The sequence below is a fragment of the Paralichthys olivaceus genome, chromosome 19 (genome assembly GCF_024713975.1).
Source record: "Paralichthys olivaceus isolate ysfri-2021 chromosome 19, ASM2471397v2, whole genome shotgun sequence".
Taxonomy (NCBI): domain Eukaryota; kingdom Metazoa; phylum Chordata; class Actinopteri; order Pleuronectiformes; family Paralichthyidae; genus Paralichthys; species Paralichthys olivaceus.
This window is the reverse complement of record NC_091111.1, coordinates 8,426,116-8,453,871: the sequence shown is the minus strand read 5'-3', so window position 1 is coordinate 8,453,871 and position 27,756 is coordinate 8,426,116. Positions and strand designations below refer to the sequence as shown.

General features: G+C 40.7%; 1 protein-coding gene across 5 annotated transcripts; it reads right to left on the bottom strand.

Annotated features, from left to right (window-relative positions):
* On the bottom strand, window positions 1–27,389 carry ppp2r5cb (protein phosphatase 2, regulatory subunit B', gamma b). 5 transcript variants are annotated; one of them, XM_020091807.2, is made up of 16 exons: window positions 27,111–27,389; window positions 26,563–26,622; window positions 24,331–24,493; window positions 10,812–11,011; window positions 7,422–7,532; window positions 7,203–7,295; window positions 6,970–7,100; window positions 6,816–6,875; window positions 6,555–6,663; window positions 6,407–6,460; window positions 5,748–5,918; window positions 5,479–5,606; window positions 5,239–5,340; window positions 4,999–5,071; window positions 4,532–4,648; window positions 1–3,796 (listed from the first exon to the last, which is right to left on the bottom strand). In XM_020091807.2, exons 1-16 carry the CDS (start codon window positions 27,135–27,137, stop codon window positions 3,662–3,664), a joined length of 1,734 nt encoding a protein of 577 aa, XP_019947366.2. In that variant the 5' UTR covers window positions 27,138–27,389; the 3' UTR covers window positions 1–3,661. The 5 variants fall into 5 exon arrangements, with proteins under 5 accessions (XP_019947366.2, XP_019947365.2, XP_019947368.2 ...); XM_020091806.2 differs by having other exon boundaries at window positions 24,331–24,496; window positions 27,111–27,251; XM_020091808.2 differs by having other exon boundaries at window positions 1,998–3,867; window positions 24,331–24,496; window positions 27,111–27,253.
* Between the last annotated feature and the right edge of the window lie 367 nt (window positions 27,390–27,756).

The window sequence follows — 27,756 nt, the reverse complement described above, 5'->3', positions numbered from 1 at the left end:
TTTTCTTTTTTTTTTAGGATGAAAATATAAAACTCACATGTTCTCTTTATTTGCTGTATATAGATAGATGTACACCACTGGAGATTTGGATAAAAGCACACACAAAAAGCTCATGTATGTAGGATCTCAACACATGTCTGAAGGTGGAAAACAAAAACGGAAAATATGTTGGATTACAGTAGATAAAAAACTATCCAAATTCTATATGGTTTTCTAAATGTAAATAGTCACATGTGTTGAAGTCTGTGCCACATACCAACCGTCTGCAGTTGCTAACAACCTCTGTATTCTGTACACGTGACATTTTGTACAAAATATGAAATCTACCATTTAATAATAGTTATAACATAAAATAAAATAAAAGTACATTATATGTACAATATTAAATGAAGCCATTTAGTATGAGATATATACTAAAGGACACTTGCAATATTCATTCTTTTCCAAGAAAAAGAAAACAAAGAAACAAACATGAAGAAAGCTCCAAAGAAGCCAATATTAAAGCCATTTCAAGAAGAACAACAGTCACCAATGAGACGCTGAAGCCAGTTTGAACTTCAGATGATTATCGACGCCAAGTCTTCATAAGTGGTGGACACTGAACGTGAGGTTCCTGTGTTTACTACACGCTGTATAAAAGATGGATGACATGACAGCTCCCCAAAAGTGAAGCCCAATCATCTTGATCGCCCCCTGGTGGCTGGCTGCAGTATATATGTCATAAGTCGTGCCTCCTCCATGTTGATGGATTTGACCTGGACCAAGCTAAAAAAGTACCTAACAATTATGGTTTCTGTCATTTTAGGGATCTGTATCACACTGTTAGTCCAAGTTCTTAATTCTGTTAAGTTTGTTTTTATTTACTAATCTGATGTATATAAAATGGCAAAAACTACTTGAATGAGATTTGAGACTGACTCGCAATTGGTCGAAAGTAACAGTGGGACCTAGATACCATGGCTCCATACTACAGTCACTACTGCACAGACACTGGTTCCAAATGGATTTAAAGGTTCAGTGTGTAAGATTTAGGTGAAAGGGATCTATTGGCACAAATTGAATATAAAATAATTCTCATGATGTTTCCACGAGTGTGTTTCATCTAAATTGTATGAATTGTTGTTTTCTTTACCCTAGAAATGGTTCCTTTATATTTAAATACTTTATATTTATATCGAGGGGGTCCTCTCAACAGAGGCTGCCATGTTGTTTTAAATTCTACACACTATACCTTTATAGCTATATCATTTGCTCAGTTTCTGTCAGCATTTTTTGGATTTGGATGATCACTGAACTGACTGAGGCAGAAGAAGTGGGAGTTGAGTTTGGCCACTGAGAGACGTGGACGAGACGTGCTCTAGAGTGAACCAATCACAAGTTGTTGCCATCTGCTTCGCTATGACTTGTAGTTATATTTCTGCGGAGGCGTTGATCCAAGGCTGAAGTATAAACTGGCCTTAACACTTTACTGACGACCAACAATCAGATGATGCAGTTTTCTACAGGGAGGAAATCACTTTCCTTTCAGCAGATCCACTGTAAAACCCAGGGAACTTTTTTTTTTGTAAAATGGTGAATGTTGCTCTTCAAGACAAACATGGAGAGAATAGAACAACGTGACTGCAGTAATATTTACAATTTTCACATTCAGTTGAAACACTGACAGAGGTTCTGCAGGCGAAGGAGGAATACAACCCACAGCAAAAACAAGAACTTGAAAGCATCCAGAAGCAGAACAACCAGATACCCTACAGGGTAGTACTCGGCTTTTAACAGGGAGGGGGGAGGAAGGGGGCGGGGGGGTCCAACAATGGTGCAAATCAAAAGTGGAATGGGACAGCGTTAGGATGGGAGGTGATTTCTTCTCCTGTGGAGGCTTGTTCTTATCAACAGGCACCCAGGGGAGGTGACCCCTCACACACCAGACAGACAGCATCACAGAATTCAGTTCTTTAGGAGTTTGTTTTTTTCAGTTGTGTTTCTATTTTCTTTTCAAGTTTTATCAGGAAGTGCTTCATTGCTGAAGTGGTTTGGGGCGACCACTCTGCTTCTCCTCTCGAGCGTTTGACTACAAAACGGACTTTGCAGCTTCAACAAGGCATGTGCTGGAGTCCAAGGGCCCCGAGGTGTGCAGAGTGCCGATTTAAAGATGCGTCCTTTTTTTTTTAATGTCACACTATTTTAATGATCTGGCATTTCGTCAATGCTACTACTCGATTCTCAGTTGAGCAAATATCCCCTTAGACTATAAAAGGCACTGTGAAAAGAAAGGCTCATGTTTGACCTCTTCAAACCAAACACACCTCACCCATGACGCGGTCTAATCTCTAACAAGTGTTTTATAAATAAAAGGGTCTTGCTTGAGAAGAGTACAAAAAGACATCGCTATCAGCACATTGTCTGCCCGACATCTCTCGACACACAGCGACTTTGTGTAAATCCCAGATGGGCAACTCCGTCTCTGACCTCTCCTAAGCCTCACATGAATGACTGAGTGACTTGTACTGAATGCTCATGGCCGTGTTACACATGCTCCTACAACAGCTGAACGAGGAGCCCAAAATAAATCCCACAATCCCCCTCTCATGTAACTGTTGCAGCAGGCCTTAGCCAGACACACCCCACAGCCCATGTTAACTTATTGCCTACACAATTAAAAGGATCTTTTTCTTTTTTTTTTTTAAATACAGGAACTGAACTATTGAGAGACGTTAGCATCGACAATGACGCTTCTGCGCAGGAACATTTATGTGAAAGGTGAAAAAAAACCTGGACCTCTGTCACGCCCGCATGGCTCGATGAACACAACTGTGCTGCAACACTTTTAATTTGCACACGCTCCACCGCCATTCCTGATTAAGACCAATCAATGAATCCTCACAGCGAATGGAAAATGAACTGAGAAAAAAATAGAAAAATGTCAAACTGCAGAGCTGTACAGATGGGAGGTGTGTTTTAATCTAAGACAAGCTCCTAGTAAACTATACTGGGAAAAAAAATACATAATATGTAAACTGCGTTCTAGTTTAAATGTTGCGAGAAATAGCTAATATTTAGTTTATAGAAACAACTGTCATTTTCTCATCAGATGATGCTGTTTTTTTCTTTTAAAGTAAACCAAGGAGTCCTCTGCGGAGGGCCTTGTTTTATTTGTACAAGCACCTGACATCTATAAAGAAGAGGCAAGAAGAGAAGACAGCTCACACACATACAGAGAACAAAACACCTGAGAGAAATGACCAGAAGGGGGCAGCACAGCACCCCCGAAAACACAACAGGTTGAGAGGACAAGAAAAGAGAGAGAACGACAGAAGGAGAGGAGAGAATGACACAGTGTCTTGGGGGTGAAGTTCACGGTGCGTGTCTTGGTCGTGCGGGAGCGTCCAGCACCGCAACGTCTCAGCTGGAAAACAATCGGGTGGGGGTGGGGTGAGGATCAGTAAGGACAGAGAGCCGCTTTTCCAAAAGCTGAATCAGGCTTCGATGTGCGGCTTTACACATTTTCTGTGTCGGGTGGAGGAGGGACTGTTTCAGCTCTGTGTTGTGCTGGGCTGGACTGAGATACCAGACGTCTTGTCATTGTGCGGGCCTCCGTGGGCCTGTGGTTCTTCTGTGGATGCTTCAGCTGCTGCTGGCTTATGGTGGATACCGGGGTGGTCTCTTAGTGGCCATCATGCGTCGTCAACATTTCCTCGGCTCTCCGGTGCAGCTCCAAGGCTGTGAGCGTGGAGATGTCCCTGGGGAGCTCTGATTTCCTTCGCATCAAAGGGCGCTCTCTCCTCTGGTCTTTTTGGATCTGGACACGTGGAGACAGAGTGGTTTTAGAAGCTTTCTCTCCAGAATACTTCACACACATTTAACTTCTGCCTGCCATGAGAAAAAGAAATGTGCAACATTATACTCTCCCCTCTTTCTACATTTTGAAGTCCAAGACAAACAAAAAACACATCTGCCTTTTCACACACACTGTTCTCATACAAAAAAAAAGAAAACATGTCTGATCCATATGTCACACTGATGATGCAAGACCAAAGTGAAGATGCCAACATGAGCAAACCTCACTCTGCAAACTGCAACATGAAGATTAATAAAGGAAAAGAAAAAATGAGCATGATTACATTCACAGGCAAACAAAATTAATCTCAAAAAACCTGTTTACTTAGCATCAGGTAGACACCTGCTCTGAATCACGTGAACCACAAATCTTAGTCATCTTGACAAATGAAATTATTCATGGGATGGAGGAGACTGTTTTTCCTCCTGCTATGTAACAGTACCTGAAATAGCCTAAAATGTGTGAGCGGTCGTCACCAACAAAATCATTTATTTTGGTGTCAAACCACATCTGAATATCTGTGAGCAAGAGGAGATCGTCTACTAGATAATTGATCCATGACGGAGTCGTCCTCTCGTACGGATAACATAATTTTTTTAAATTGAAAAATTTGTTCCTGAACTCAAACCTATTTACAGCAAAAAAACACACATGCATATTCAATGCCAAACTACACACTGACACACCATTCCTCACCTGTGTCGCTTCCTCCACGACTGCTTTCTTTAGCATATTGACATCGTCTAGCAGTGGCCCGTCTGTCTCCATGTCCATTGGACTGCCTGAGCCTACCGAGTCAACGTACGTCAGAAACTGTACAGGGAGACGGAAAGGAAATGTTAGAAAGCACCTCCTCACTCATGTAACATCTTTTGTGTGTTCAGTTATTGCAGCTTTTGATTTCAAGTCAACTTTGAAGATTTTTTAGTTTTAACATTCAGGGAAATTTTGGACAATCAAAGATCTTTCTTCTCATGCTAACACATGAGTGGTGTCCATAGAACTCAGTATATTTTGTTTACGTTGTAAAGTGGTGCTCATTGTAATCACAGAACCATAAATGTGTTGTGCAAGTACAATTAATGAGGCAATCTTGAAATAAATAATTCAGGAAGATGTCTGCAGCATTAACAGACCTGCTGGGTTATAATCTCTTTACTCACCTGTGGGTTCGACTTTGCGAGATTCTCAATCTTCAGCCACGCTTCTTCTCTCTCCTTCCACTTAGCTTTCTCTCTAAGACACCAAACAAAGTGAACATCATTAAAATACAAATTCACAAAATACACCAAAATCTGCATTTCTAATGATGTTTGTATGATGTTGTGTGTAACAGTGTAATAAGAGAAAGTGAGCTGAGGCTGCTCTGGAAATCCTTACATGACATCTCACTTGTGACTTACTTGCTTTTCTCTGCCCTGAACTGTTGGGTGCAGTCATCAAACAGCTTCTGGTTCATCTCCATGAAGAGTTTCAGAGCGTTGTAGATCAACCCATGGATGGTCCTACAGACACACAAAGATAACCACTTGTCTCTTGATTCATGCACTTAACTATCATCACAAACCATTATCAAACAGACAAACACAGACAAACACAGACAAACACAGACAAACACAGACACAGCCAGTGGAGTGACTCACTTGTTCCAGTGGGTCTTGGAGTTGCGGTAAAGGGCCGGGAACATGATTGGCAGGATCTTGGCGGCATTGTCACTGATCAGGCTCATAATGTACTCGTTGTTCCAGTAGTACAGAGCTCGCTCCGCTACCTAATGACACATCAGATCACAATAGGTGACAGATGTATGTAGACATTTTATTTTGATAGAAAAACTGAAAATGTTCCCAAACAACTTGTTGCCACAAATACACTAAAAACACACATTCATGTTGGGGAATAGTTGTCAGACCTGAAAGTGTGGGCTGGAAACACACTTGGCCAGCTGTCTGAAGAGGGGCTCCATGACTTTAACAAACTCTGATGGTTCGATGACGTCCAGGATCTCCTCCAGCTCGTTGAGGAACATGACCTCTTTTGGACTGTGGGTCTTTGGCCAGTACTTCAACAAAGCCATCACTGTCTGCACACACACACAGACAGACAGACATGCACACAATTACAGGCTTATTAACGGAAAACGTTTGGACAGCTGACTACTGTTAAGTAAATAAGACACCACCGATACAACGAGCAACACATTTAGAAAAACCACAGACTATGTGCTTGTGTGTGTGTTTGTGAGTATATATAATTTATATATCAATAATAATCGGGTACTTAATCTGACTTCAATGGTTTCAGTCAGTTTGTTGTTCTGCTCTTGAAGACATGATGAAGGTATGGCTTGACATATTTTTCGTGACTAGCTTAATAATAGGGTTCATGAGTACCTGATAAGTCAATAACAACTTTAAATACAAATGAAATCATTGAATGAAAATACGTCTTTGCAGGTGGACTCCTGAAGGTCCATACTGTTCTAAGTTGTTTCTTGAACAGCACGGATACTGAGGGGTAATTCAATCAACAATATTAACAACATAACCATGTTAATAAATCAAATCTCACCGGTTCTGTGAGGGTGCTGTCCTTTTCTAGGAACTGTACTACACAGTAGGCCAGCTGAAGGAAAAAGACAACATGCAGTAAGTGTTCCACTTCTAACAAAATGACAGTATTGTCTAGATTTGATGATGATGCAACATTGACAAGATACCTGTGGGTGATATACACTAAGTGACTTGACTTTGTGTAAAGGCAGCAGAACTTTCAGTAAGAATATCTTGTGCTCTTCTTTCAATGGTAATGCAAATCCATTGATTATGCTGTGAAGGAGAGAGGTGGTCATAGGAAAATAAGTGCTGTGGTAAGGCTCTACTCCAATTGACTTGGGAAACATTAGATACCTACTGCATGTGCATCATTATGACAGTTACTGGAAATGAAGCCCAGAAGTATACATAGAACTGCTTCTTACCTGCCTAATATTTCCAGTAATTCTGCTATTCCGTTATGATGTTCAGTCTCATAAATGAAACTGAAAAACAGCAACCAGAAAACAATGAGTTCACCATGTTCAAAAACAACACACGTAAACAATAAAATGTCCAAGTCAACTGCTCAGCACTCACCTATAAAATATGTTATTTATCTGTTTCCTTATGTACGCTCGCAGGCCCAGGAACTTGCCATAGATGCGATGTAGAGTGGTCTTTAAAAAATCTCTTTCCCTGGGGTCTTCACTGTCAAACAGTTCTAAGAGCTAAGCAGAAGAAAAAGCTGCTTGACACTAATAGCAAATACAACTTTGAATACAAAGACACAAATGTTTGAAATGAAAAAACACATATCATTGTGCACTTACCTGCATTACAAACTTCTGGTCAATATACTTTTTGGCTATGTTTGGTTGAAAGTCAGGTGACTCTAAGAAGCGTAGGATGAATTCATAGACGAGCTGTGGAGGATAAGCGAGACGTACAAAGACTTGAATAGATTTATTCTCTTCAGTCAACAGTGAATGCATAAAACATTGTCCTCGAGTACATGTCTGTGTGTCCATCCGTTTGCGTGTGTTGTGTACCTGTAGATGTGGCCATGCAGCCTCTAACGTAGGCTCATCTTCCTCTGGGTCAAACTCAGCTCCTGTGGGGTTGGATGACGGTGGCAACGTTCTAAACATGTTCACAGCAAACTGGGGAACACACAAAGACACAATTAATTAATTAATTAATTAATTAATTCACAATTAAGACAAAGGATTTGTGATATCATGTTTCATCTAAGGACCATTTAAAAAAAAAGATTGAATCTGTTTCTTTTACAACACAATATAAACAAGTCCATTATCATGGACAAGAAGAAGTGTCAAATTATTTTCAAACTATATCCAAAGGCTTATAGTGCAAAACAAATAAAACATGCAGACCATGACGTGTTTTTAATAAAGCATTGGCCTGATATCAAATAAAGTCAATGAAAGAAATTAAAAATACATTTAGAAAATGTATTTGATCATTTGAAACACAATTATGTTCCTGTTGATGCCTCGTAAATTACAAATTAATTACAAATGATAAAGAAAGAAAAGCATCTTAAACTGAAATCAAACAACTGCTGCTTTCTATGAATGCTGGTGAGGGGGGACAAACAGTGAATGCAATCGGCATGATCTTTGTTTTTTAACATTTACCCATGATACTACACAAGTGACCACGGCATCAAAGGTGTACTTTATTGTGCATCCCCCCTCTAAACTGACCTATAATCACATTTTATACTGTGTTTAGCCTTCTAAAGTTGCCAGTGAAAGGTAACAGCTGCTATTAACAAACCCTAGTAAACAAGACCCCCTGCTACTCAGTTAAGTCTGGTCTTGTTGAGTGTTTGCTCACAAAATACACCTGACAGCAAAAACAAGAAAACTGAATGAGGAATTCTGAAATCCTTCACTCAGTATTTGACAAGCAAATAAGACAGATAATTAATGGGCTGTGGTACAGCTGACAACAAAATCTCTTTGCAGCTTTGTCAAGAAACATTTCCACGGACAAAGGACTAAGAGTGCGAAATATACAGGTTACTTTACTGCACAGACCACAGTAAAAAGTTTTAAGACACACTGGTACAATATGTAAACTGATTTATTAACTGTTTATTTGAAATACTCCACATATTTTGGTATTCTATGAGGAAGATTGAATTAATATTCTTGCTTGTGCTGGGTAGTGATAAGAGATTCTTTCCCAGACAATTCCCAAACTAGGAAGCATCTGTCCATTTCCCACTTTAGTCCATTATCACTTTCCAGACAGCACGCTTAGACGTTCCCTCCAGACAGCAGTCATCAAGAGGTCAAAACACAGTCACTCACCATTGTGTTTATATTCTAAGCAGAAACTATTTCTTACTTCCCCCCAGATAATAGAACTAATGGAGCAACCAGTGTTGTGTCAACCAAGGTCGGGCAAAATATTGTTTTAGAGCCCTGACGCAGGGGCATCAAACGTGCACTGACAGGGTTCGTGGGAGAGAATAATGCATGCGGCCTTAACATAAGAATACACTCTTAATGGCTATAAAAGTGTTTGTCGTGTCAATCTCCATACTTTGATGATGAAAGTGGTCAGTAAGCTTCAAAGAGCCCTGGTCTTTAAGGGGGCAGTGGAGAGGAGCTGCCGGAAATAAGAGCATATTTTCATGCTGATTTGGGAGCTCTGTTGCATTTTCTGCTGCACTGATCAAATGAAGCCACGGCGACGACGATGAGGGGAAATTTGCACCTTGATGATCTGCAGTTTACCGTGTGACATTGAGGCTGGTCTTTGATTGACATCAAAGCCCTTTTAATTTGGCTTGGCAAAGCAAACCTGGCCCCTTGAATGCAGCCAGGCCCCCTCAGAGGGGACGGGTTTCTAAAAAATATACAGCGGGAGCTCAGCGACAGCCTGACTGAACACGTTCACATCTACAAACCTCAGATTACTGACCTCAAATGGTCATGAATGAGGGATATTTAAAAAAATACCACCAACCGACCACTTCAGGGAAACAAAACAAATGAGTCACTTAATGGTTTACCAATTATTTAAAAGATTGAGTCAGGATTATGTGACGTGAATGTTTGGGTTCCAAAAGAGGTCCGTGATGCTCATGTGAGCTTCCTAGAACTCAGTGAGTGAGGAGCTAATAAAGACAAAGGGTCTGAAACCGGGAAGCACTCTTGGCAGTGGGAACCTTGGTGCGTCCTAAACCCGTAACCCAAGATGGAGCCCACATGAAAAAGAATGATGCAGCTTCTTAACCATTTGCAGATTATTAAGGACGATGGTGCATCATTAAAACAATAACTACAGTTTAAGAGCTTATAGAGTGAGATGACTCTGTAAGGTTACATGTATTTACTAAAATACAGCAGAGCGTCCCATCAGATATACATGGCAACTCTCTTCAACATATAACTGAGCAATAAACCGACCTGCTGTAACTACCTGAGCCAGACAGACATGGTTTGATTTATGGACCTCAATGTTATGGGATTAGAATGTAAATTATCTTACAGAAGCCACAGATTTACTTCACTAGGAAGGTTAAATCTGCTATGATATATATATATATATATATAATATTTTATGGATGCCAATCTAAATTAAAAGAGGCACTCAGTTGTGGGGGAACAATGATGATAACATAAATGCTATAATTGAATAACAGTATTTTTTGTTTAATACTACTTCAGATGCAGGGTTTAGATAAGCCTATAAAACAGTACTCTATGCTATGACGTGTTGTGTGGAATGTTTTGTATCATGTATTGACCTTAGATAATAGGACAAACCTGTTCTCTTGATTCAATCTGTTTGTAATCTGACTGTGAAGTAGCGATATGGGGTGCAAAAAGCTGGTGCACGGTAACAATCTGGTGCACCAGTCTTGACCACAAGACATTTATTAGGTAGAACAGGAAAGAATGCAACTCATAGCTGCATCCGCTTAAAAGACTAGAAGTATGTGTAAAGGTTATGTTATGTTTATTTTCATGTGTCAAGTAAACCACCTATCTTATCTAAGGATTACATAGGATTTTAAAATGAGTGAAAGCAGTAACCAACTCTTTTGCAAAGTTCATTCAAAGTAATTTCATCCAATCTCATCTAGGACTATGTGAAAACATTTAAAACAGTAGTAGATACAAACATCTTGTTGCTTCTACGCACTCATCTGAGACAAACCAACCTGCAACAGCAACCGAAACATAACTAACACACAGTCCATTCTGGACCATCACAGAGAGAAGTCCACATTGTGAAAGAATATAAATATAAATATAAATAAATATTTAATATAAATCATTTCATTTTCTGTTATGAAACCTTTAATTGTTCAAAAACTAAATACTATCCTTGATTGTCAACTTTGTTCAGTGTGAATCCCAAACACAAATCTAAGTCCCTAATTCATGTTTAATACTGACCACATGAACCACCTCTGGGTAGATGGGTTCGGTGATTACATTCCTGTTGTGGGTGATGAACTCCACCATCTCGCTCAGCGCTGCACGTTTCACCTCCTTCCATTTCAAGTCGCTCAGTGGGTCTGAGACAAAATCGAAGAGGACGCAGCACTGCCGCAACTTCTGGATGAAGAGCTTCTCCTGGTCTGCAGGTGGAACGTCTACAAGTGAGTAAAGGAGGAAGAAGGAAATTAAAAGATGTCAGTGTGTGTTCAGATTAGTGCAGGAGTACAGAAAATGTATCCAACTGAAAAGTAAACAGAAGTGAAATGAAATATTAATTCAAGTTAATTACACTATCAAATAAATGATCCCGCACACTATTGGAGCAATAGTTTGCTGATTGACGAGAAGTGTCAGCCAAACTGACCATGTAAAACATGGATCAACCATCATGTTTTATCCAACTTTCTAACCATGGATCCAAGTGTAAAATGTGTGTGATTGTCTCAGAGCGATAGGGTGACTGTTGAGATTACCCTTTATATCTAAGGAGAAGTAACTCCAACAAGTTATGAAACATTTAACAGAAGCTTGACTAAGGTAAACCAAAACTAGACAGTGTTTGTCATAACGTCACACAGCATAGCCAGTTTTCGTGCTTATGTGCCATGTTAGCTATCAATGGAATGCTAAATAAAGGAGTACACAGGAAATAAAACCCACAACCAGATGAGGACACACCAGGTTAGCCAGCTGCCTACTCTTTCGCGTTGACGTGATTTGAATCGCCGGTGCATTGCTGCAAGAAAAGTTGAGCTCTGTACACCTTCTGCTGTTCGCAGCACAAGTAACAGCTCCAGCTTCTCAATGTATAAGGTCATAGAGAAGGATCCAAAAACATTTGCAGGAGTTTGATATAAAGGAAAACACTTAAATGATGCTGTTACTCCTGAACCATCTTTTATAGACGTTGGAGAAAAATGGTGGCTTATTGAAGCCTTTTTTCATCCCATAGCCATAAAAAAATCATTGCACAAAGCTTTTTCTACGTTTTCTTCTAGCACTTCTTTCTAGCACTTGCTTTAAGAGTTATTTGTGTCGGGTTTAGCTGTATTTTGCTACTGTGGAGCTCACGTAGTGAGACTTCATTCAAAGACTTTATCAATCAATAATTTAGCCTTTCAAAAGACAGTATCACCACTACATCAATGATGCATTAAGCTCTCAGTAGGCCTTGAGCAGTATGGGGCCACACCTGTCTGTGTGCAATCATTAACCTGCAATATAAAAATCATTACACGTTTTTGTCATTACAGCGCACACAACGTCAATGAGCCAGTCTGCACCAGCGCGCATTCATCATCACCGCACAACAGCTAATAAATCAAAGAACAGCACAAATCCCTCATGCAACACAATATATAAAAAATTGCATAATTTATCAAGAAAATGAGAAATAAATAATATAAATGGCTAAAAAGGTAAGTAAGATGTTAATTGACCCTCGCAGACTGATACAGAGGCAGAGCAGACAGTTTGGAGAAGCACCAAGGATGTTTTCCTGCATTTTGAAACTGCTACAAGTCTCAGGAGACCCAAAGGGCTTTCCCTACCCCGACACCAAGAACATTTCAGGCACACAAGCTGTACAGCTATGTACTGCTATCCAAGCAAGAATTTAAGAACTATGCTGAACCCTAACTGGTAACCACCGCAAGTATTTTACGCTGACTACAATCCTGCACTTTCCTTCTGGTTCTTGTGTGCAGTGTTTTGGATCCACAAGTGTTGAGAAGAAGTCATAAGTGCAATGGGGATAACAAGATACACAACTTACTAGGGCTGTCACTTTTTATTCTAAATTAAATTCATTTAATCATTGAAATGTGTGAAAATATACAGTCAAGAAGCGCATCAGACCGTCTGAGGTAGTTTATCTCCTGTTAAAGGTTGATCACAGCTTGACTAACGTGTTTTGCTATGAAAATGGAGGACGCAAGCGAGCAAAAACGTCCTGCAAACAATTATGAAACCAGAGCATCTGAGAAGCGGTGTGTGGGAGTATTTTGGGTTCTATGTCGAAAATGGCAAAGTAACGATTAAAGGTGAAGCTGTTTGTAATCTGTGTATCATGCAACTACCTCAAGACAAATCTGAGGAGGCACCACAGACGAGCAGAGCAACGTGTTCAACCTTGTCTGACTGAATATTATTGAAAAAACTGTGTGAAGTCAAATTTGTTCCAACATGATTTTACATCCACTTACTGCTTTAAGCAGTAATATTATATACTCAAAATATAAAAGTACACAAGCAACCAAGGAGCTAATCAATTTGCCTTAGATGATCACACTCCTCATTAACAATTGACATGTGTACTGTAAGTCGCCATGGTGACCACAGATAAAGACACGACTTTGGACGAGGGGGTGACTGCTAGTATACAGTGATGAATGCAGGCTGCTGCTGCTGTTACGCTGGAATCATATGCTGCTGATTTCCAGAGCCTAAGAGCTGAGACCACGAGACGTGTAGGCCTGACTGACCTTGTAAAAAATGGAAGATACCAACAGGGAGTTAAGAGAAGGAACTCCAGCACAATTAGTCAGTACAAAATGCAGATGTCAAAGTATTTTAATTATCAATCACCATCATCATCGATCAAACATTTTCTTGGTTAATCAATCAATCGTTTTGTCTATAAAATATAAGAAAATATTTAAAAGTGGCAGTTTCTCACTGCCCAAGGTGATGCAGTGAGCCCCATTAATTACAAAGCCTGTGGTGTTGGCAGGTTGTTGTTGTTGAACCACTGAGATAGAAGTGTCCCAAAACTTATTAAGATGAAAAAATCATTATGAAGATTTTGTACCTGCGTTAGCATAGATCAGCCTGTCTGAATGAAAGAAAGAGGTCATGGCTTCATCTGGTTTCAACAACAGGATGTGGAATGATACTGAGACAAGGGAAATTGTCTAGTCCATGTTGTTTTTAAGAGTGGGTTGAATCTATGAAAAGAATATGTACTTTTGAAACACAACTAAATAAATAAATAAGCATAGATCAGCCTGTGAATGCAACAAGTCAAATTATTGTAGCATAACATCATATAAAAATCAAATTCAGACATTGAACACTAGTGTCAGACTTAAGAAAGAATTTAGCCGAAATGAGACAAAACTCAGGTTCCAGAGACATCGGGCAAATCTGATGTGTATCATGTAACTGCAACTAACACCATCTTATTCACACAAGTTAACAACAAACATTTATTAGCTCTATAAACCTAAAAGGCAGCTTTCAATTTTCTATAGGTGCTTTCATAAGAACAGAAAACAGATGCATATAATAGATGCATACATAAAATCATATGACTTGCATGTGCATGCACACTCTTCTATACATAGACTAGCCTCAGTTTTCCTGGAAACTTCAGTTTGTGCAACATTTTGTATTCATCATTTCTATAATCTGCCTTTGGCACACAGAACATTAAACATGAACTGTCAGTAAAAACTATAACACATCATTTCCGGTGACATGCAAACCTTATCAATTGCATTAAAGAAACAATATTTACAAATATTTGTAAATATATACATTTCCAGTACATTTTTTGCAGTACTGTTTTGAATGTTTCCTCTTCACCACGTTAGAGCCATGTTACTAAAATCAGATGATACCAGTTAAAATGTATTTACTGTACACTGATGAAATGAATCAGTTCTAAGAAGTGTAGGTTGTGCAAACACCCACGCAGACGAGAGCCTGAACCTGGACCAACGGCATCATCAGACGGACTTCCCTTTCACCTACACGTTTGTGAGTCACAGCAGCACTGCTGGTATTCAACACATAATTCAACATTCAGCTGCCTATGTGCTACCTGTAAATGTCCAGAGTTTTACCTATTTAATAACCTTTTCTTTGTAATTGCACTGAAACAGCGCACTTAAGCATTCAGAGGTTCGGTTTCCAGAGGTGGTGGATACTTGTTCACTGAGGTTATTAAGGTTTGCTTCTGCGGTACAGTACCTCGGAACAAAGAGTCAAAGTAGCTCTGCACTGACATCCTTTTTCATTCTCTCTATCCAAACTACTGGCCACAAATAGGATCTAATTGACTGCATAAAGAGGAAGAGGAACACGTGGGAATTTATTAATTTATATAAGTATGTACTTGTAGTCTGTCTTAACCTCCAAAAACGTTTTAAAACATGAAGCAGTTATTACTGAGCCATGAAACTTTTCAGGGAAGACGCACGCAACTTTGTGTCCAGTGTTTCATTGACTCGCCTGCTCGACTTTAGCACAAACAGGAAGCAGGAAAACCTTTCATTGTCAAAAGCTCTGGAAATGTATGCAAATTAAAACCCACAACATGTATAACACAGACAAATTCACTGGTTTTATCAGTAATGGCCCTAAACCCTCAGTAGGGAAACTTGCAGGTAAAGTACACCTGTTTATGGAAGGGGTGTACCTGTTGCTCTGATGCTAAAATATGGGTCGAACCGTGAGCACCCCATCTCATAAGTCCGCCGTGCTGAGAGGTCTGGCAGCTCCTGTTACACAACAGCACTAGGGTTCCTGAGCAGGCCTAAAATATTAAAAGTCATGCTGTGCAACTGCAGACTTCACACAGAACTCTCTGCATGGATGGGCAAATAACCTTTACTCAACTAAGCGCTCCAACGTGCACACAGGAAACCAGTCATGAAAACAAATTGCTCTGAAGAACAAATCTTCAATCCCATGACATCTACTGCTGCATATATTATCAACTAATTTAACTGTAGCACCAGTGACAAAAAATGTATTGCAAACTCTGGGTGAATGCAGACTCAGGCCAACCAATACAAATTGAGACAGGTAGCTATTTGCCCATATTTGAATTTAAGAATTCCTTTGCTTTTTAACAGTGTGAGACCATAAAGTCAACACATGCAAGTCACAACATGAGACTAACATCTCATGGTAGTGGTATGTGTGTGATATAACAGCCTATATGTGCAATGAACACTGCCAGATTGGTTTCTACAGAAGGTTTGATGTTAATAAATGAAAACAAAAATATTAGCTTTTCATTTCTGACACTGTAATATTCAGCAACACTCCCAGAATTAATTCAGTGTCAGATTCTGTTTTCCACACTCAACCCAGCACACTTGCTGTAGCTCCCAGTTTCAAGCCCGTCTGATCAGTAAGGCACTTAAACCTACTGGACATTAAGCAACAACAAACTTGCAACGTTACAGACCCACACAAACTGACAACTAGCGTTGACCTCACTTCCTATGACATCTGCAGTCATAATGGGGGATGGGGAGACTCTAAACTAGCACTCTCTCGCCCTCCCTCCCCGTCTAAAGCCAAGCTATGCAATGTCTTGGCAGAAACCCTTCCTCACTCTTCCTCGCTGACACACAAACACAATCCCCTGCTTCCTCTTCCCAAAATACTCGTGCCACCAACACCAACAGGATAAATGTGGCCAGACTCTTCCAGTAACTTTTATAAAAGTCACCTGGCACATACATGTTCCCTCTGAAATCCAAATTAGCAGCTGCAGTTACTAAATGAAAACAACATTCTTGCCCATCATCCCTTAAAAAAAACAGGAGCACAGAGCAGCAGAGGAGGCAGATTTCCTATTCTCACCTCTGAAATGCATGAGGGCCACAGGCTGGAAAGGCCCATTGGAGCACGGTGCATCCAGAACCATCCCGCTGTTAGCTCTAGCACATGCCAGCATCAGTGAGCTGAGGCAGGAGACAGGGGAGAAGAAGGCAGCCCGGGCTAAGGCGAGGAGCCAGCCTCCATTTTAGCACCAACACTCCGAGCAGAAAATGAAGCTCCCCTGCTGCTGGAGGGAACCAGCTAGTTAGTGATGTCATCCCCCACTGCAGCCGCCCGGTTGGCTGGCTGCAGTCACATGGGCTGGCTGTCAGAATAAATAAACATGAGGGAAGGGATTGGCTGGTGGGCTGAGGGGGAAGGGGTGGAACTGTGATTGAAGCAAGAGCAGCTACATCTGTCAGGAGTTTTAAAACACAAACTACATATGTGATTTCACTACAGCCTCTAATGAAATGTATACAAATAGAGAATATTAAGAATAAGAACAGGAAATATATATTTCCACCTAATACCTGAGCAGCTCATTAGAATCAGAAGAGGGGTATGGTGATATCTCATTCGTAGCCTGTAACAACAAACTCTAATACCACAAATGATCTTACTGGAATCCAATGCAACAATCTTCAATACAAAAAAACATCACATGTAACCACAAGTATCAAGAAAATATATATAATATATGTTCTTTCTTTAACATACAACACCTCAAAGATGAAACAGGAAAACTCTACGCTGAGGTTACGAGGCAAGCGAGTGCCCAATGCAGCTTGTCAGATAACAGCCCTTTGTACTTGTGACCCCTGTATGTGTGAGCTGCCTTTGTGTGAATGTGTGTCTGTTTTTGCATGACAGCCCGAGCACAGGTGTACTGTACATGACAGAAAAAAAGGAGGGCAGGAAGTCCCAATGTGAGCAACACAGGATGTGCTTGTGCGGTGAGCAGCACACTCTCTGCCTAAGCACTGCAAGAGAAAGGCAAAATCTACAGCAATGCAGACAATTAAAGTCAGCAAGACAATGCTCACGCACCAAATGCAATTACATGAGGCCTTCAAATACAGCGAAGGCTCGTCAAAAAAATCCTTAAATTCTCATCAGTTGATTATTGCACACTCTGACGTCTGCAAGCATTGTATTTAACTATAGGCAGTGGGGTTGAGTCACACTGTGAATCTAACCATTGCACTTGTCATACACTACACAAATGTGTGCTTTGCGTCATCATGCAGTAAGAGCCATGATCATACACACACAAAATCAAGGTGTGGGCACAAAGGTGCAGCTTATGGTTGCTGTATCCTCAAGCAATAAAATGCAAAACCACACAAATACATAGTGCTGTGTTCTCACATGGATTTCTCATGAATTGTTATGGACTTCATCGAAGGTGTGCTTCTGCAGAGCGTCTCACTCGGATACTTGCGTTCGCACATGCACCTCCTCCAGGTAAAATACGGCAGAACTACGGAGTTCAGTGCATGTCTGAAAGCAGCTTCTGTAAACAGAGAGCTTATAGCTTATGTCATACTGACCTTATATCTCTCATTTGTGAAGTGCATTATATGACATTTAAAGAAAAGATACATCAAGTAACATACAAAACTCTTAAAACGAATGTTTCCCCATTTCTTTACTATGTCTGTGTAATATGCAAGGACCGATGAAGTTCAGTTATATACTGTTGCATGAACAAAGTCCAATTCATATCAGTTTTATGTTGCTGAATTCATTATGTGTTGAATATAATGTTTCCTTTGTCCAGCAGATGTAGCTGTCAATAGGGCCTCGGTCAAGATAAATAAAAACACTTTTGTATCGCACAGTTGGACGACATGTACAGTTTTCCAAACAAAGCCATGTGTTTTTAGGCCAAACATTCACTAGAATGCTATATTCTAATTGGGGTCATCAGTTGTATAAAAACAAGCTTCCCTAACTTTCCCTCAACCAATGACAAAGCGATGTTACACCACGTAGTAGAAACTGGCAGTGAGTAAAATAACAAGTAGTAGGAGAAATTCAGAAAAAAAAATCTAATTGTGCAGAAGGAAATCACACTGATGGTAGTGAGAAACAATATGTATTCATATATTTTGTTAGAAATCAAGGTTTACATATCAGGAAGTGTACCTGCCTCTCTCTACCATGTCACTTTTTTTATCCACAATTGCGCAGCTCAATTACTGTATTCTAGTCGTCTACAGTGACTTTATATAATGCATTTCTTGAAATGCATTATTTGCTGGTACTTCTGCTTTAGAGGTACAGGAGGTGTTGCGGTGGTACGAGTCGGGACGTCACATTGACATTAAACTCTCCTCAGTTTCTGCCTTGACTAATGTTTGCTTTTGTTGTTGTGGCAGGACCCTGTAAACCAGCCATTTATGTTTGTCAGAAAGCTAGAAAACCTTGAACATCTTAAACTAGGCTACACTGTACGAATACAAATGAGTATATCCCCAACATAATGATCTAGTCCCCAAACACAATTTAGCAGTGCAAATGAACTTAAACACTCAGTCTGTCTGGTCCTCTTATATACAATAATGGGGCGTTTCAGCAGCAGGGTCTAATCTGAGTATATAAAGAGCTCTTTCTTTCCTTTCTATTCCTGAGTCATGAGGCAACCTCCCATCTAAAGACCTGTTGTTCTGACCAAGACCAGATAACGCTAAATACAGTCGCTTGTTACAAATACTATCCAAATGCTCCCTTGCCACATGCATTCATCGAGCTTGTGCATTTTAAAGTGGCAGCAGAAAGAGAATGAACCTGTGAGGCATCATGAGTCTGTACTGGATGGGGAGTGTGCTTGCTTATAGTCAAGCTTTTTCTATATTCATCATAGATAGCAGCAGGCCAGCGTAAAATACACAGTAGTGTGGTTCATTTCATTTAGGTCTGCTGATTTTCAATGTCATGGCCCCCAGTAATACATGCTTAAGGCTTGAATCTATTTGGAGAAATAGACCGATCCATGCAGCCGAGCACACATGCACCTTTAAAAAGGAGCTGGACCTAATTTTCCTGTTAAGCAACTTCCAATGACAGAAACACAGCTCTAACCTTATCCTGAATTAATTTATCTGCTTACACAGATGATGATCAAATCAATTATTATGGCATGCCTGCACTACTTTCGAATACAAATTGAATATATTCAGATTCCAAGCTTCATATCCGCAGTATTATTTTGGGACTTTCCTAAACTTTCCTCTTCAAGTCAACCAGATGAGGTATTTGCCTTGAGAACATTTTTAATGTTTTAATAGACCATAGGCACACACATGATTCCTCCTGCTGCTGCTGCTGCCTATGGTCTTGGACTCTAACAAACGGGTTAATGTGTGTGTATGTGTGAGACAGAGAGCTACAGCAGTTTAGAGAGTGCTGCACACAGCTCTACAGTAAAGCAACAGAATAAAACACTAAGATCTTCTATGCTGTGAAAAAAAAAATCATTATGAAACGGTGGCAAGACAAATCTGAACGTTGGGCCTCCCTGTGTAGATAATTACTGGGAAGACATCATACAGTCATTATGGAATGGCTTGTACAATATAAAAAAAACTTGTTTTCAGTTTAAAGGGCATGCATGACCCCTCCAATGTCAGGAGATGGTTTTGTGTTTTTATGCAAGTTGTCTGGCCAGGGACGTCTCACTCATGAGATGTGGGAGTCTCTTCCTCTACCACATGCGGGAGTCGCAGAGGAAATCCTTCCCTGAAACCTGCTTCGGCCTCTGCATCCTGCTTTAAATTTCTGCCGACCACATTAAAAATACCTGCAAAAGATTCTGTGTCTCATCAGACTTCTTCTACCCTTCCAGGCACCAAAGTGTTTTAACCTGGCTGTTGAAAACATAAAGAGGATACATCATTAAGCAATGCTGTGCAATGCGTTGCTGAGCAATGCGTTGCTGTGCAATGCGTTGCTGTGCAATGTGTTGCTGTGCAATGTGCCTACCTGTAGTGGTCACATATTTTAAGCAAACACTGTAATACGCACACAGACAAGATTATAGACATTGTAATAAGTGGCGTAACTTCTGTAGTAAATGGTGCATGGAAATTGTTTCTGCATACTCCAATATCAAAACACTTAATAAATCCTTATTGTGCCCATTTAAAAAAAAAATCTGCATTAAATCAATCACCACAAATAAGAGTGTATTTACAAATGAGATTTCACTTCTCACTCAATGTTAATAAAAGGGATAGATTATAATGTATTTTGAAATTAAAGATCTTTGTTCCAGGGAGGCAGAATTATTTTCTCATTCTCTAACCACCAGATGGCGACAAACGCTGTGAGGCCGAGGGTTCCTGCAGAACAGCTTCTGCTGAATACATATAGAAGCAACAACTGTTGTCCTTTGCTTTTTGGCAAGCATTATACTAGACTATGACCAGAAGGAAATAAACAGGCCCTTGTAGAAGACTTATCTTCTCTTTACTTTCTACAGTAGAATATCTAAGAGAATATCTCCAGCAAACATCTAACCAGTACACAAAATTCCTGATTTGTGTACTTTGCTCAAGCCTTATAAAACCCAGATTCTGAAACAGGCTCTCGCCATACGAAACGTTCAACAGAAAGAAATTCAACTATTGTGTGACCAAACACAAAAGCTGAGAGAGTTTAAATGTACTCTGGAGTCACAGCAAGTACACATGGTTTTGCGGTGGACTCATGGGAAAGGCCCGCCTTCTGGTCAGGGTTTTCATCCTCACCTCAGCCTTGTGGCTCTGCAGGACAGACTCGCTCGCGGACATGTGTTTCCATCAGGAGGTGGCGAACATGCCTGGAATGAAAACAGGCCAAGCGAGGAGCCTGTTTGGACAGGACTGAGTGATAACATCTACAGGGCCACTGTGGGATAATGTTTTGCAGAATGTTATCAAAGTTCTCACTGGGGTGTGGGAAGTGGGCAGCCTTTATCAGAAATTAAGTTATGCCTGACGCAGCCCCGGGGTAATGGCTAACCAGGACAAAGGCACAGGTATAGCTAATGGTAAAGTGCAGTTATTCTTGCGTCCATTATTTGTAAACCAAAAGAAAAAACAAATGGGTGAAAAAATGGTGCACGATAACACCATAGCTGCTACAGTTCCTACATTTTGCTCCATTAGCCATGTCTAAAAAATGCAAACGAATATTTGATTATTAACGATTCTCACTAAAGAGGATTGCATCCTTTGCTCACAAGTGCCTAACATTTAAAGAGCTGCATAGAAAACTAAATAAATAAAAAAGGAGGACATGTGTGTGAAAATAGAAAACCTGTGTTATGCAGACTTCTGCGTGCCAGCTGGGAACAGTTAAAAAGCTTTTTTTTTTTGGGCAAACCAACTGATGCATCAGGATCTTTAGGCAACTTGTGCAGCACCTGTTCCAAACTTGCCTGTTTGGAATGGGCCATTTGCTTGGCCTGTGGTAATGTTGGTTACAGCTTTCTTTTTGAAACTGTAAAAGTGACCTGCTGCACAAAGTGCTGTTTGTTCACCTGTTTATTCACAGTTCAGTGAAGCTCGACTCAATATGCAGAACCTCGAACTGGAGAATCAGTTGTCGCTGCTATTTTCGTCATGATCGACAACATCACTCACATTGATGAGTCCCATATAATTATGTTGTGAAGCCAAATCACACAAAATTTAAAAACTGACACACACAACCTGAAACAACTATATTATAATATTATAACTTCAGAAAAACACTGTTAAATTAACTATTCGGACATTTACCACAAAAACTGCACTTATAATAATTGAAACTTATATAGCCTTTTCTAGTCTTAACCACATAAAGCACTTCACCCTATGAGTCATATTTACCTATTCACACACAGTCATACAGCGCTTCTAAATATAGTGCCTCTATATATAGCATTTCTCTGTCGCTCATCCATTCACACATCAGGCAGTTTGGGTTTAGACATGCACTTCCACATGCTGACTGGGGGAGCTGCGGATCGAATTATTGACTTTCCGGTTAGTTCCACAGCTGCCCACAATGCCATTTGGCTCTAAACAGACAAGGGCACAGTGGTAGATTATCCGACCACCAGCACTGATCAGAAACTGTACAGACTCAGGGATCACAGCCTGGACATAGAGACTTGCCGGCACACACAGACCTGGCTGCCTCCAGGAGACAGGCAGTGGTAGCTCTGTCCATGGAGAGGAGCAGATACAGCAGCATGTTAGAACAAAGGTTTTTATAAAAATGTAATGTTAAGTCTAATAGTTTAACATTAAAGAGACTAAAATGCAAAATATGCTTGGAGAAAATAGTGTCAGTGCTATAGCAGCAGCAAGATATGTTACTGCATGTCACACCCCAAGGCTACATCCACACTCATATGCATTCACTCTAAAGAACTTTTAAAATGAGAACCTTCCCTGTCCAGACAAGCATTTTAGCTCCAGATCAACAGGCATCTCTATCCATACTAATACACATGAAAATGCATTTCACACGACCACGCACGTACAATGGTCATGTGTCTGCCAGTGTTGCTTGGTTGTAGAAAATACTGCAAACAAGTAATGGCAATGCTTCGTTATGAAATTGTGCTGGTACACATTAAACTGAGCAGGCCACCACGGTCTGACTAACTAATGGGAAACAATAGGCTAACACAGACAAGCTTCTTGAATGAGGAATTTGTGTAACTTGTGTTTTTCAAATAATGTGTCTTTGAGACGAAAACTTTTTAACGTTGCTTCGCTTACTAAAATGTAAAGTCATTAGGGGAGTTGAAACTGAAAGGTTTTTTTAACCTTTGTTCAATTAGAAAACTGCTTCTGGTTGTTTTTTCTTCATTTCCTCTGAGATTTCATCATTTCTAGACATAGAACTAATATTGCACTAGTAATTATATGTAATTTCACAAAGCAGTTGACTCAAAAACTGTTTTTGTATTAGTACAAGTATTCAATACTTCATTGGGGACAGTTGTGGCTGAGGGGGGAAGAAGAAAGTAGGCGGTTCGATCCCAATTTGCATGTCCAAAGTGCCCTTGAGCAAGATACTGAAGCCCAAATTGCCCCTCATAGAAAAAAAGTGCTGCCCATGGATGCACTGTATGAATGGGTGAATGGCTATATAAATACAGACCATGATGTAATTAGTTTTTTTCAGTTCACTGCCAGGTTAGCTGGGAAAGGGCAGTGGCCACCATCGTTTTGTGTATTCATGCATGCGTACACAGACACACGCATGGACAATATACCCAGAGGCCAAACAGCAGAGTCCAGTCCTTTTCAATCTGGCGCTATGCCAACATTGAGCTTATACATTAAAGTAAATGATACATAAACAATATGCATTTGCAAAGATCCACCCAGGGGGAAGGAAAGACACCACTTTTGTCTGGTCACTGGCAACATCCTAAACACAAGGACCATGGAATTAAAGCTTTATCTCTGGATTACCACTAAATATAGACACTTGGGCTAAATCCAGCGCAAAGTCCATCCCATTTACGTCCTCTGTTTGTTTCCATGGATTGCGTAACGTCATGCTCAGCTCAGTATTAAAATGAGGGTGATGCAGTCAGGGATTGTTATAGATGTTTCAGTATTCACTTCAGCTGAGTGTGTTCTTGTATTTGAACATTGCACTTTGTTGAGAGTCTAGTGATTTCTTACATATTCAAGCACCCAACTCATATATTTTACAAACCTACCAATAGGAAAAACTCCCAAATATCCTTGGATAAAGGCAAAACCAAAAGGCATTTTGTCTAAAACTCCTAAACCAAATGAAAAGTGCTCCAGCCTGGAAACAGCGGCACAATACGTCCAGACAGCAGCTCCAAATCCTAGGGCACTGGGTAATTAGTTTATAAGGTGATTAGGTGACAGGACTGAGGAATTGTACAGGTAAATACCTTTGAAAGCTGGCAGTTTCTGCAGCTCTCTGTTGTTGCTCAAGCTGAAGCGAGAAGAGCTCTGCCTTTTGTCCTTTTTGACAGGTGTCTGGGAACCTGGCTGTTTCCCCTTTAGCAGCTGAGTGGTGGGAGGAACGCTATTGCTAGCCTTCCTGTTCGAGCTCTGCTGAAACAGGAAAAAAAAAGCACATTAGTGACAGCGAGGTAAGAGCAGGCACATGCTGATCAGTGGCGCACACAGTGTGAAAGAGCATCTCTTTATGGATCTGATGAAACTGTGTGCACATAGCCACCGGCTAAGCAGTTTGGCTGCGGTATGCTTGATCCGCATTTTAATTATATACAATGTGTCACCATTTATTCAATAAGACAGTACCTTGCATTATGTAACTAGGGTCATAACTGTCAATTTACCCTATATACAGACACTATATATAACCATACAGTGTAAATTATCATGATTCCACTGAGCCGTCCAACTGTGTTTCTCAAAAAATCCACTAAAAAACACACTTAGAAACAGAACTTGTTCCACCAGATGCAGCTGTGGAGCTGTGTCGGTCTGAGTCACAGGAGTTTCATCAAATTAATTTAAGACCCAGATAAAGTTGGCCACAGTCTGCAGCGCTGCAAGACAGCAGCTTAGGCTGGGCTGCGAGCAAGCTGTCGAGGCAAAGTGGGAAATCACGCTGAGCTAAGCTGTTATGGACTAGATTACATACTAATGTAATACAAAGACAGGAATTAACTCTGTACTCATAAGTTCATTAAGCAAAAGTAGAGACATCTGTCAATTATTTTCTAATTTAATGCTCTGACTGTACTTCATCACAGTTGTGGCTTCATTAGACATGGCTTCTCCCCTCAGTTTCATACAATACTGTGTATGAGACAATAAGAATGGTGGGAGGTGGTGTCGGCAGCTCAGAGCCCACTGATTTTAATTTGACACAAGGCTGCTGCATTAGTGGATTTTGACATGGCTGCACGATATAAAACATGCAGGATTATCGTCCTGCGAGAGCTGGGCAGGGAGCTGGTAACACAGCTTAAGAAAGAAAGCAAAGGAAGGGTCAGGAAGACATATCTAAATTGTTTATAACGTTTTAGCTTCAAAGCAACGTGAAAAATAAGATAAATGTTCTGGGGAATAAATTTAAGTGGCATCTAAGTATTAAACAGTGAGTCACTCGTGAATTTGATTGGCTGGTGCCCTAAACTCGAGTCATCCACAAATCATTTAACACCAGGTTAACAACAAACAGCAGTAAAAGTCAGGAGAAGGAAAACCATGGCACAACCCAGTCCTATCAATAAATCCTGTACAGACCAACAGAGGCCTGATAATAACAGGATATTACATATGAAATTCTGCTTAAGAGGACTGATGATTCCACTGACTGTAGCTTTGTTTCACTGGCTTCTCAACCAAGCAAGAGTCAAACACATGATTCCCCCTAACTACAGGGAATTACAGCTGCAAGACATCATGAGTATCTCACCAAGGTCTGAAACTGACTCATATTAGTATGGGGGCAACATTGCCCATTCCACAGATGGTTTATCTACTATGCGAGTACCGGCTCCACTACATGACAGGTGGACCAGTTCAATACCTGTCTACCAGGAGCAGGTCAACAGAAGTGAGGCTCCACTTGGGGTTTGTTAAATAAAATTACTCAATTCTAGCAGTACACATTTAATGAGCACTTCCACCACACAACAAGGGGGTTCTTGGCCAAGGGGCCTTTTTGTATGGAGTTTGCATGTTCTTGTCTGCGTGGGTTATATCACTTACAATGGGAGATTGCAAACATTTTGAACAGGTATTCCAGATATTGCATGGTATTGCATAGTATAGTAATAATCTATGGTCATTTCCATAATAACAATGATATAACATTCATGTTAGCTATGAAATACAACGGTATATGATATTCCTACCATATCGCCAAGACTTCCAATCATGGCTAGAATGCATTAATATGATTTTATCCCATCTGAACATCACCATGTCTAAACAGAATCACATCAGAGCACTGCAGTGGTTACTGATAATGCAGTAATTGGGCGTGTTGACTCATCATCTCAGTTTCTCAAACAGCCACGATGCAATACGAGGATTGTGATGTCTATGATGCAGCATCAGTGGCATTTGGACTTGTGTCAGACAGAGGGACTGACCCACTGAGCCATGGGAAGCGTCTCATAGGGTTTCCTGAAAGAGCCTACCTCATGCTCTGAATTCTCCTGTCCTCCACTCTTGCCCACTTTAGCAGATTTAGGGGTCTCCTGAAAGAAAGAAAGAAAGAAAGAAAAGTGTAAGTGCTTAAGTCATCTTGGTATAAGCAGATTGACAACATCAGCAAGCAGTCTGCAAGTGTGCCGCCGCAGCTGTGCACAAATCCCGGCTAAATATAGCGGCTGCCCATCCAGTCTCTCACTCTTCAATGAGCGAGTCTCCTGCTAGCTAGCTAACCTTAGCTAACGTTTAAACTACAAGCAGACAAAACTAGAGACAACACAAAAAGACATTAACCCACATCGGCTGTCACATTCATTCAAAGTGAACTCGCTCCTGTATAACGGGTTTGAAATAAGCTAACGCACCCACTGCTAACATGTTGGTCAGACTGCGGCTAGCTGCTGGTGACTGCTCCTCGGCTAATGTGATGCTGGAGCTCAAATATCTCCCGGTGACACCAACTTATGGATACATGCGCTGAAATAAGCCTCACGCAGACTTTAGCCTCCAGCGCTACAGACTCCGGGGAGCTCACCTTGTCCTTCTTCGTTTTGTTCGGCATCGTAGAAGCGTCTCCGCCCTCGCTCCCTCTCGGATCCTCCACAACCAGAAACCTTGACAACTCTCCGGGCACCAAACCGCAGGGCGGCTCAGCCCGTCCTCGCTCTGTGATTGGCTGCCGCCTGTCAGCTGACCCACCCGGCGTCACAGATTTTACACGCTGCGCTGCGGGAGCTCCCTGCTGGCGGCAGCTGGTATTACAACACGTGACAGCAGGCGTTCCATCTGTGTGTTAGTGACTGGACCATAGTCCCTTGTAAAAAAAAAATAAAAACCTTTCACCTGAGATGACATGAGTGGGAAGGAAATCATGCCATCTGAGGGTTTGCAGGTGGGTGCAGCGTTTATACATGGCATCATCTCTACTTCTGCATAGAATACAAGCAGCCCCACCCCCATGCAGGGCACCATCCCAGAAGTGTTTGAGGAAGTGGTCACAATTAGCTTAAATTGGATTGGATTGGATTGGATTTATTGCTGTTTACCCCTGAAACTCCAAAAGTGTTTAGTGGACTCAAGCACTTCACCCACCCCTCCATCGGTATAGTGGTGAATAGATGAGTGATTTTTCATTTTTCTGTGAACCATCCATTTCAATTATTTTTATTGGATATGTAGGA

Excerpts from the sequence above, each read along its gene's own strand:
- ppp2r5cb (XM_020091806.2), bottom strand. The coding sequence starts at position 27,137 with ATGCCGAACAAAACGAAGAAGGACAAG. Across the intron at positions 5,607-5,747 it reads TTTCCAGCCCACACTTTCAG|GTAGCGGAGCGAGCTCTGTA; the intron begins GTCTGACAACTA and ends ATGTGTCATTAG. Across the intron at positions 3,797-4,531 it reads TCGTGGAGGAAGCGACACAG|ATCCAAAAAGACCAGAGGAG; the intron begins GTGAGGAATGGT and ends CCACGTGTCCAG.